Raw genomic sequence first — 11795 nt, forward strand, 5'->3', positions numbered from 1 at the left:
AATGACCAATTTACTTATTAGACATAATTGTAAATTGTTTGGTATCTTCATCAGTTGTGTTTATTATTGAATACAAGTTGTGATTGTTCCACTTAGAGGTTTTTGTGTCTTTACCCAGACTGTTTTCTTTATTCAGCCCCACCATCTGGCTGCTCCACCCTTGAAAAGGAGCTGTAAGTTTGTGCTGCCTTTTGCTTTGGAAGAAGTTTCCATAAAGGGCTAAGTTTAACATAGCATCTTTATAGCACAATACCAAGAAGACTTTTCTAGGAGTAAGCTCCACCTGAATATAGCCGAGGTTCCTGTGTATCGCTCCTTAGGACATCTGTTAGATTTCCAACTCTGCATTAGTTCCATTCTCTCTTTGGAGATGAGGGTACCTTGTAGGGGTGAGGATTTCTGTTTATTTTTAAAACAGAGTTTAAGGAAATAAAATAAGAACTAAGTGCAATCTGGTAAAAATGAAAAGTGTCCAAAATATTGTGTTTATTCAAAAACAGCACGTGAAATCTAGAAGCATCTTTTAAGCAAAATTACTTTTGATATAAAGTTGTAAAAAGCATCAAAACTTACCAAACCAGCTGTCAGAGAAGGAGCAGACTGTCCCAAAGACTGGTTTCGCATGCGGACCAAATTTGAAGACTCTCCAGATGATTGCCATGATGATTGTCCCACTCCACTGTGCATGCTAGTAGATAAGGGAAGCAGCTGCTTTCCTTTAAATAAGAAAAAATATTTTAACTGATCAATTCAAATACACAGCTAATATGAATATGTTTCAAATGACTTTCAAATATAACAACCATAGACAGTAATATAAGAAATATTAGTTTTAAGGAAGAAAGCGCCTACCTATTCCAAATGAACCCCTTCTAACCCAATACCCCTGAGATAGGGGGTTCTTTTGGATAGGCAGGGAGTTTTTAATGGATCCATGTACAAGACTACCATATTTAACAGTGTAGTCTTCATCTCCAACTGTCTGGTTTCTCTCTTCCTTAACATAGTTTATCCATAGTTTTCTCTCCACAGCCAGATCTAGCAAAGGGTCAGTCCTGCTAGTGTGTGGGAAGAAATAGATTTTTAACCTTACATTGTCCTTGAGGAGGTTCAGACTAGGAAGGACAGCCATAAAAGAAATGAAAAGATCCTTAAGTGTAAGGATGTGTCACTAGCAACCAAGAAAAAGATATTCCCCATTATTATCTATGCATGTGTGTGAAAGTTGGACAATGAAGAAAGCTAACAAGAAATAAGTTGATTCAATTGAAGTGTTATGTAGGAGCAGAGTTTTACAGATCCCATAGATTGCCAACATAAACAAATGAATAAGGGGTTCTAAATCAAATCAAGCCTGAACTCTCCCTGAGGCTATCATATAACTTGGACACATTATGAGAAGACAGGAGTCACTGGAAAAGAAGACGATGCAAGGAAAAGTTGAAGGCAGCAGGAAAAGAAGAAGACCTAACATGAGACGGACTGGCTCAGTCAAGGAAGCTACAGCTCTCAGTTTGCAAGACCTAAACTAGGCAATATTATTTGAGAGATCATTAATTCACAAGGTCCCCCATAAGTTTAAAGCAAGTTGATGGCACTTCACACACAAACATTAAAAAAAAACTTTTAAATGGGGTTTTTAATGAGGTTTCTTACTTGGTTTTAAGGACTTGTGTAATCCACCAAGAGCCGGTTTCGGGAGTGGCGGGGAATAAATATAAATATAATAATAACAACAACAACAACACAGAGGGGGAAGAGAGACTGAATAGAACAAATTACCCGATAAAGAACTGGCTAAACTACCCCGTCGCAGCTTGCAGTCGTCTTGACTCAGTTGACGATGAAGTTTACTTTTCCCAGTAGATGAAAAAATGTCAGGGTTACTCAGTTTTCTGCATCGCAAAGTAATTGGTTCAGCTATAACATCCTAGAACAATAGCCAAAAGAATGCAAGAGTGAGATTCCCATTCCCATACTACAACAACGGTTCTACATCCTCAGACTTACAATCTTAAACTCATTTACTCAGAAATACATCCTGATGAATTCAGTGTGGCACAATTCCTAGTTAGTGTACTTACAGTGCAATCTGCAGAACACTTTCATGGAAGTAAGCCTCCCTGAGTAGATTTCAGTTGGATGTCACTGAGCGAAATCCTAAACAGATACACTAAGAATCCTACTAAGGTCTATTCAATAGGGTTTAATTGTTCTTAGGACCACAGTCTTATGGAAAAGTTGATGTTGCGAGATCTCCTTAGATGCAAAGCATCACCTCGCGTGCTCTTAAATGCATAAGAGATTTAAATCCTGTCCTTCCCCCCACCCCAATACACATGCACTATAATGCAAGGAGACTTCCCTCTTCAGAAAACCTCTGCAAAATTATTTCTTATAATTCTATTTTCCCTTCTGAAGAAGAATTTCGTGCTCTATACATAGTCACCCTAGTCTAGAAGAAAAGCTGTGAAGACAACGAAGGAAAGCTATTCACACTTTCAAATAATTTGCATGCTAGCCTAAAGGGTAAGCATACAATGAATGCATTCTTGTCACAATTAATATGTAAAAACAGTAAATGAATCCACATAATGTAAGCTGTTAGTCATCCCTTCATCTCAAATATCTGACCACATATAGAACACACAGCAGACATCCAATTGCATTAATAACAGAAGTTAAACACTTGTAAAATGTTTTAAATATTTCATAGATCTTAAGCACCATAAAACTGCAACAGTATAACACTAAAAAATAGACTGATTTCAAAAAAATACAGCAACCATGCATGCATAGCACACTGCACAACAGAAAGAAGCATGTATTACAGACACCAGTGCAAATACCTACAAGTGTAGATAAGTGCCATGGAATTAAATCCATATACATGAATAGGATTTCTGGCTATGAACTCATCACCACCATCAGCTGCTTGCCACGAACATGTTTCTATGGAATTAATTTTACACAAGTTTAGAAATGACCTCAAATACAATACATATAATGACATAACCAAAGCTCAGCCTGACATCTGTTCCACATAATATATTTTCTGGTAAGGGTTTGGAGGAGGAGCATGTCTCATGGATAAAGTGCCACTCAACGCTTAACAGCCACTCAGGGCGGCTGTCCCACCCCTGAGTGCCTCCTCCTCCAACCAGCTTGCCTGTCTGTCCAGGGGCCAGCCTTCTGTCCCCCATCCCTGACCACCCCCTCCTCCGTCCACTTCCCTCCAAGGCTCAGAAGCTGGAGATCCCTGCCGCATGAGAGCTGCCTCTGCCGGTGAGGTCCCTAATAGCTGCCTGCAGCCTTTCCAGATCCTAGGGGGAGATGCTGTCTGCAGAACTCTTCCTCCACCACTCCAATCTAGCAACTGTTGTATTCCTGAATGCAATGGGCTTGGCCCCTAGTATTAAATATTTTACAACTCTGCACCAACCCCATTTTCATGTCACAAGAGTAAATGACAAGCTGAGAGAAAGGGCCAAAGCTTAGTGATAGTGTTTAACAGGTGTAAATTCTCAGGGTCTGTTCTTCAGTATTTCCAGTTTAAGAGCTCAGATGCCATGGATGTAAAATATGTATGCTTGACACACTTGAGACCCACTGCCAATCAGAACAGACAATACTGGGCTACATAGATTAATTATCTAATTCATTATAGGGAATGTTATTATAGGGAACATTATAGGGAACTAGAGGCCCCTTGGCCATCTTTGGAGAAAACTATGAGTAACTTCAGACGACTCACGCTGACCGAAGTGGACAGGATTCTAGCGACAACAAGACCAACTACATGCCCACTAGATCCTTGCCCATCCTGGCTCTTGAAAACAGCTGGCATAAAGATAATGAGCCCCCTCCGGGAGATAATCAACCTATCTCTAACAACAGGAGAATTCCCGGAGGGTTTGAAAGAGGCTGTGGTACGTCCACTGTTGAAAAAAAAACATCTCTAAACCCACAAGAGCCTAACAACTACAGGCCCGTCTCGCACTTAGCATTTCTGGGCAAGATGATAGAAGGGCAGTTGCAAACCAACTGACAGAATACCTGGAAGAAGCTTCGGTCCTAGACCCATCCCAGTCAGGCTTCCGGCCTGGCCATGGGGTAGAGACAGCGCTAGTCGCCCTGACGGACGACCTCCGTCGCCAGTTGGATCGAGGCGGGTCGGCACTGCTGATATTATTAGACCTCTCAGCAGCGTTCGACACAGTCGATCATGAGCTTCTAGCTCGCCGCCTCATCGATGCTGGAATACAAGGGACAGCCCTTCAATGGCTGATCTCCTTCCTCCAGGATCGTGGACAGAGGGTTGCAATAGGAGAAAACATCAGGCCGCCGGCAACTTACTTGTGGAGTCCCACAAGGAGCGGTCCTCTCTCCTATCCTATTCAACATCTTCATGCGCCCTCTCGCACAGCTGGTACAGATGTTTGGGCTGGGTTGCCATCAATATGCAGATGACACCCAGCTCTTCCTCCTGATGGATGGCCGCCCTGACTCTCCCCCAGAAGCATTAGCCAGCTGCCTGGAAGCAGTGAAGAGATGGCTCAAGCAGAGTCGTCTGAAGCTCAATCCTTCAAAGACGGAGGTCCTGTGGCTAGGTAGGAAGGGCCCATGCGAGGAAGCGCGCAGGTCTACCCTGGATGGCGTGCAGCTCTCTACGGCTCACTCCGCCAGGAACCTAGGCGTGATTCTGGACGCCTCCCTCACAATGGAGGCACAGATCACAAAGGTAGCGCGGCTGGCATTCTATCATCTCCGCAAAGCCAAACTACTAGCGCCCTACCTGGCCCCGGAACACCTAGCCACAGTGATCCATGCGACGGTCACCTCTAGACTGGACTTTTGTAACTCGCTCTACGCAGGCCTGCCCTTAGCCCTGACCCGGAAACTACAACTAGTTCAAAATGCAGCAGCCAGGATCTTCACGGCAACACCGTGGAGGTCCCATATCCGGCCTATTCTCCATCAGCTGCAATGGTTACCAGTTGAATTCCGGAGCAGACTAAAGGTTCTGGTAATGACCTTCAAGGCCATACGCAGTCAGGGCCCAGTGTACCTGAGGGACCGCCTCCCCGCCTATGCCCCCAAAAGAGCTCTACGCTCTACTGCCTCCAATCAGCTAAGGATCCCTGGCCCTAAAGAAGTCCGTCTGGTCTCGACCAGGGCCAGAGCATTCTCTGTTCTGGCCCCTACCTGGTGGAACGAGCTCCCAGAGGAGATCAGGGCCCTGACGGAGCTTAAACAGTTCCGCAGGGCCTGCAAAAAGGAGCTCCTCCACCAGGCATTTGGCCGAGACCAGACGTAATCTACAGCGACCAAGGGCCCCTGCTCCCCCCCACCCACCCTCAGAATTCAATCAATAAGCCACCCCCCTCAGAATCCCATCAAAAAGCCCTGGACCTGTTTGTATTGCGATTGTTTACTGTTATACTGTGTTGTGTTTGGTTGCAATTGTTGGTTATCGATGTACATGTTCTACAGACTGTTTTATGTATGGTTCTCTGTTATAATGTAAACCGCCCTGAGCCTCCGGGGAGGGCAGTATAGAAGTATGATAAATAAATAAATAAATAAATAAATAAATAAATAAATAAATAAATAAATGTCATAGTATTCCTGTGCCAATATATTAGACATTTCAAATATTCTCACTGTGAAAAATGAATCATAACACTAGCAGAAAAAATACATCCATTCATATGTTCATTCTAAAATAGATCTAAACATAGAATAATAGAGTTGGAAGGGACCTCCTGGATCAACTAATCCAACCCCCTGCAGTATGCAGGACACTCAGAACCCTATTGCTCATCCACTGTAACCTGCCACCCCCATGAACCTTCACAAAATCAGCCTCTCCATCAGATGGTTATCCAGCCTCCGTTTAAAAATTTCCATAGACGGAGAACCCATCACCTCCTGGGGAAGCCTGTTCCACTGAGAAACCATTCTAACTGTCAGGAACTTCCTCCGGATGTTTAGACAGAATTTCTTTGAATTAATTTCATCTAACTGGTACTGGTCTGTCCCTCTGGGGCAAGAGAGAACAACTCTGCTCCATCCTCTATATGGCAGCCTTTTAAATACCGGAAGACGGTTATCAGATACCCTTCTCAGTCGTCTCCTCTCCAGGCTAAACAAACCAAGCTCCCCCAACATTTCCTCATACAGCTTGTTGTCCAAACCCCTCACCATCTTTGTTGCCCTCCTCTGGACACATTCCAGTTTGTCTACATCCCTTTTCAACTGTGGTGTCCAAAACTGAACTCCAAGTGAATTTTTTTTTTCTGTAGCTGATAAAGGATGCATGAACATGAAAGCCTCTACCTTTAACAAAATTTTATTGGTCTCAGAGGTGCTCCTAGACTCAATATTAATTGCTCTGTGTTGAAGGATGCAGTGTGATCCTAAGCACGTATGCCTGTACGTTCAGTGGTGCCTAAAGCCACATTAGTGTGGGTAACCAGCAACCTTACCCATGCTAACTTGTCTGGATAACCAGATTTGATTCCCCAGCCCTTTACATGAAGTCTGCTAGTGTTGGGTGACCTTAGATCAGTCACAGTTCTCTCAGAACTCTCTCAGTTCCACTTACCTCATAAGGCATCTATTGTGGGAAGAGGAAGAGATGGTGATTGTAAACAATTTGAGGGTACAGCATACTATAGGGTACAGCACACTATAAGAACCAATTCTTCATCATCATTCTCAAAGTGAAGCTTTAGTCTACCAGTTGCAGACTAGATAAGGTAGCATGACTCTTAGAAGACAGTGTATTATGATATTTCAAAGACTATGAAAGGCAGAATTATCCCAGCGTCCTTTTGACTATCTCTCTACTGTAAGGCATAGTTGGTTTGTGGCTATTGGGTCATAGGGTTCCACTCTGATCAGTTTGGTATTTTGTATTCCTTATATGACTATACAGGATTTTACTGAATATTTACCATGGTATTTTTATATCTATTTTATGAAGTATAAATTATTATAAACCACTTCACTCTTAACTAAAAAGTAGGAGTATAAAAACTGATTATAGGTAGTTCTCCTGATCCAATGTCAACATACCTACTGAAGTAACTTATAGGAACACTACAAATACTGCTGTGTCTATATATTTAATGACACTGTCAGCTACAAAGTGGAATTACTTTCTTTAATTTGATCGCTGAATACACACCAAGCAGTTTAAGAATCTTCATACTATTATATTATAAAACATGATAATTTGATTTTCCAGCAACAAATCTGAAAGATTCTCCCAATTAATTTCAAATCGTCATACTTTAGATTTTATGGTTATGCAGAAAGATTAAAAACATAATAGATCTACACATAAGGCGAAGATATAGCGACAGTTTTTCTCATTTAGCAGCTTCTGGTTACTATGCTTTTTGCCATCCTGTGCAGCAAACCAACTAATCAAATCTGCGTCTCACCATATTTTGAAAAAAGAAGAAAGGTCCATTTGTTCCCCTACAGTACTGACATACTGAATAAATACAGCAAATATGCTTTGAACATTTTATTTCCAATTAATTTGCAGGTTCACGATGCCTCATGGCATACTATACAGAGAGTCACTGAGACATACATATGCCTCATTAATAGCAACTTGCCTCAAGTAAAATGCTACCAAAAACCTTTCAGTTGATTTTTTTAGTGGCATGTTATTGCTATGTATACCACAAATAGAAAATGCATACAAACATTCCCAAATCCTCATCTCAAAAAGTGGTAAGTGAATGTGTAAAACCATACATCATACACTGAACAATATTTTACAACACATTTTTTCCTTAGACACCAGATAAGTGACATACCATATAGTGAAATCTTATATAGTTATTTTAGTCTTAAGTCCACTCAAATAAATTGATTTAGACTGAAGTAATTCTGCACAGGTTTGCAGTGTTTCAAAAAATATTAAGTAGAAAGTTGAAGTTCTATTGTTCAGAAGTGTTATACATCCGATTTCCTTTTTGGAAATGATAACACAATAGAAAGCAGGTGTTTTAAGGCGGGGTAGTCAACCTGTGGGCCTCCAGATGTCCATGGACTACAATTCCCATGAGCCCCTGCCAGTGTTTGCTGGCAGAGGCTCATGGGAATTGTAGTTCATGGACATCTGGAGGCCCACAGGTTGATTACCCCTGTTTTAAGGTATAAAAATAGGTTTACACATTTTATTATGGTGAGAGAATTATTTTAAGGTAAAAAGATTTGGCAAATATTTTATGGTATAGCTAGCTATCTTAACTCATACAAACTTCATGTAAATGGTCTATAAAACCTTATAATTTAGAATGTTTCAATCATATCAATTGCTTATTTTTAAAAGTGAACACAACCAACTAAATCACTTAGTTATAAAACCGAGCTGGGCTTAGTTAGAAGTCTGTTTTGTTACTAATCAGTCCAATTCTCTCAGTCGTTACACAATGAACAATATTTCAGAAGCCTTTGGAAATTGTAGAAATTGTATTTCTATTTTGGACTTGTAGTTATTTTTCCTCTTCTGTTTTTTGGGGTGTTGGGGGAAAGAGCCTGGGGTAGAGAGTGGTGGGTGCATGGGTGTTTGTGGTGGGGGAAACGGCGGCGAATCACAGGGAGGACTTGTAGAGGGGTGGGCGTGGGAAGCGGTTGGGGAGAGACCCCAGTTGGGCCTGTACACAGCTATGCTTCTCAACCATATTTTGGGATTTCTCACAGCCTGAAGAATTTTCAGGGGTTTATCAATGGTAAAAAAGTTGAGAAAGGCCTATCTACAACAGATCAGGCACATAAACCTGTATTTAGAATGTCATCAGAGGTTTTCAACTGATAGGACAAGAATAGATCACTCCAACAGTTGTTCTGTGATTTCTTACATTACCTTACTAAAGCCACTGTCACTACTGAGGATCTCAAAGTGACATAATATAGAACTGAATAAGCCGCCTGGATGCCCCTTGCCCAAAATGATTGTCTTGGTCAAAAATTACTTATTTGCAACCAATATGAAGAAACTAGAAATATGTCTGACTTGCAAGAGACAAGTACTTCTTCCAAAGAAGTCCATCCCCTATGTCCATCCTTAAACCAACAGCAAGTATCTTCTTGGTAAGCCTTTTAGCTCTCCGACTAGAAACCCCTTGTCACAAGTCCTCTTAATTTGAAAATGTGAAGAACTAGAAGGCTTCCAAATGCAGAGAGGCCCCTCTACAGTTATGAGATGCTCAACTGGCTGCCAGGATGCATCTCTTGGCACTAGTGGCACAAAAGAATTTTCCTGTGTATTTTGCTCACCATAATCCCCTATCAGTTTTCTAAAAGAAGGCAACACCCATACCATCATCTGCCAGAGCATACTAGCATAAGCATAGTTCCCCAAAATGACACGCAGGCATCTCCATCACAGCTCACGGCTGTCCTATGTGAAGTGGATCCTGTGCCCACCATCTGCGGAATCAACCCTTCTCTTTACCCGCCTTCTGGTATAACAGTAGCCGTTAGACCCCCGAAGCCTCCCCCACCCCCATTTCACAGACTCCCGCAATTTGCATGCTCACAACCCACCCCGCATTACCTTCTCAGGCGGTTCCCTGCACGCAGCGCTACCCCGACCCGCTTCCTCGGTAGCCTTCCTGCCGCCGCCAACCGCTGGGGATGCTCGTCTTTCGGAGACGTCCATGGCGGCTCGGGGGGGCTGCTCCAGCCTCCTGGGGGCTTGGAGCGCCGAGGGCCCCGCTTTGTCCCCCCGGGAGCGGCCCTTCCTCATGGTGAGAGGGACAACGGCTGCGCCTCCTCAGCGCGGCGGCACCCATAGCAAGCAGCCGGTCATGGCTGCGGAGAGGCAGGGCTGGGAAAGAAACGGAGACGCCCGTCAGTCACGCTCGAGCCTCCCGCCGGGCACCGACATCCCTGCGCTCCTGTCAGCGGCGAGCGCTGCGAGCACTGCAGCAGCCCCGCCCCCTCTCCTGCCGCGTATCGCGAGAGGAGAGGCTCCTCAGTCGCGCGCGAAGGCGAGAGAGTTGAAGCGGTTGGAGAGTCAGCCTCGAGGGAAGAGAGGAGAGGCGCATGGGAAATAGCGGATAAAGGCGGGGCGGAATATGAGAGGAAGAGCGCGCGACCAAGCCGAGGCGCCCAGAGCGGCGAAGGAGCCGCGAGAGGGACATGGATTCGCAAGGCATGCTGGGCCATGGAATAGAGATGGTAGGAAGCTGGTGGTAGGAATTCGTAGTGTGACGTGCGTTGCTGTCGTCTTTGTCTTCGTGTTAGCAATCAGCGGCCTAAAAGTGTGAAGAAGGTTTGGCGAGAGATGTTTTTAAATGACTTTTTGTGGACCTTTGTACCTTGCATTTTCTTCCTCGGGGACTCAGGGTGACACAAGAGCCAGCAGGCTGAAATTGGTTCCCAGTTCCTGATTAGCAAATTACTCGTGAATCTAACTACAGATACTGATGAAAACGTAAACACTCTGAACATCAAAATAAAGTTTAGCCCACCGCATAACATACATTAACACATTCAGGGGACTCTACCCTCCAAGTAAACATATGCTGTTTCTGGTCCAAAGTTTTTTTGCCAGCTGCTCCAAAGAGGGATGCCCCCAGGATAAACATACAGACATTGGGACCAAGGTATTCTCCAAAACAATCTTTGGACCTCCCGGAATCACACCCTGTACTCCAGAAACGACCCCCTGCAAGAGGATATACATTGGTGCGCAATCCAAACACTGGCTCTGGCACCACCAGCTTCTGTTGGGGTTGCCACAAACAAATCTGTATTGCAAAGAAGATTTGAATAAGAAACTGGAATGGTTGCATGTCCTCTGTACCCCATAATAAATACATAAAATTTGGAGCATCACACATCATACACTCCCATTAAATTTGTGTTTTGTTTTGTCATACCAAAATGTAGCATTTTCCTTCAGTTCTTTTTTTTAATGTAGTTGCATGTGAAAGTCAACATTCAAAATTTATTGGACAGTTTAAAAGCTGGACTGGCCTGGAACAGGCATTAAACAAACAAGAGTATACAAAAAACAGTGTGGTGCATTATAGACATTTGAGATCAGTATTTTAGAAATGAAAAGGAAGGAAACCTGGACATTTATTAAACCGCACCAGGCTAAAAAGCCTCCGGAACGGGTATTAAACAGGTACTGCAAAAATCAATGTGATGCTTTACAGACCCTTGATAATATTTTAGAAATGAAGAAATGTAACTCTCCCTTATTAACCTGTTCCAGAATGCCTCCAGAACACTGCAGAATGGGCATTAAACAAATGAGTATTACAAACCACAATGGGATGCATTGCAGACATTCAAGGATAATATTTTAGAAATGAAACTCTCACCTTTATTAACCCTTTCCAGGCCAAAATGCCTCTGGAACTCCCTGTAACAGGCTTTAAACAAATAATAGTATTGTGGGGGGAGTCGGATGAGAGGCAGCACAAATTTAAAGCTTCTAGTTAGCCCAGGATTTGTTCTGTCCATTCCTGAACCCATGAGCAATAACTACCCAGCACCCCTCAAGAAACCTCTGCTCAGGCTGGAATGCAGCCACTTAACTGGAATGCTTCCTCCTCCATGACATTTTGTCCTGGAAAGGGCTAATGTGTGCACAATATTTTTGCAATCTGATTTCCAAAATAATGTTCTGGAGTGCCGTGAATGTTTCTCACTGGTTTTTGAAGTAATATGATTTGTTTAATGTCCATTCTGACCCGTTGTATGGTGTTCTAGAGCTATTTTAGCCCCAAACAGGTTAAGGAGTGCAGAATTTTGTG

At 43.1% G+C, this 11795-nt stretch overlaps 1 protein-coding gene across 5 annotated transcripts in view; it reads right to left on the reverse strand.

The window, feature by feature from the left end:
• The window catches only part of MAST2 (microtubule associated serine/threonine kinase 2), a 219837-nt gene extending 209821 nt beyond the window's left edge, over positions 1 to 10016 (reverse strand). For 4 of the 5 annotated variants that reach the window (XM_077333906.1, XM_077333905.1, XM_077333902.1 and 1 more), the window contains exons 1-3: positions 9581 to 10016; positions 1783 to 1930; positions 574 to 716 (exon numbers count right to left, since the gene is read on the reverse strand). In XM_077333906.1, the coding sequence (XP_077190021.1) occupies positions 574 to 716; positions 1783 to 1930; positions 9581 to 9772 (483 nt within the window). In that variant the 5' untranslated portion in view covers positions 9773 to 10016. Of the gene's footprint in view, positions 1 to 573; positions 717 to 1782; positions 1931 to 2853; positions 2953 to 9580 lie in introns of all 5 variants that reach the window. The other variant, XM_077333904.1, reaches the window with a different exon arrangement.
• Positions 10017 to 11795: the final 1779 nt, after the last annotated feature.

This window comes from Paroedura picta, chromosome 4 (genome assembly GCF_049243985.1).
Source record: "Paroedura picta isolate Pp20150507F chromosome 4, Ppicta_v3.0, whole genome shotgun sequence".
Lineage (NCBI taxonomy): Eukaryota > Metazoa > Chordata > Lepidosauria > Squamata > Gekkonidae > Paroedura > Paroedura picta.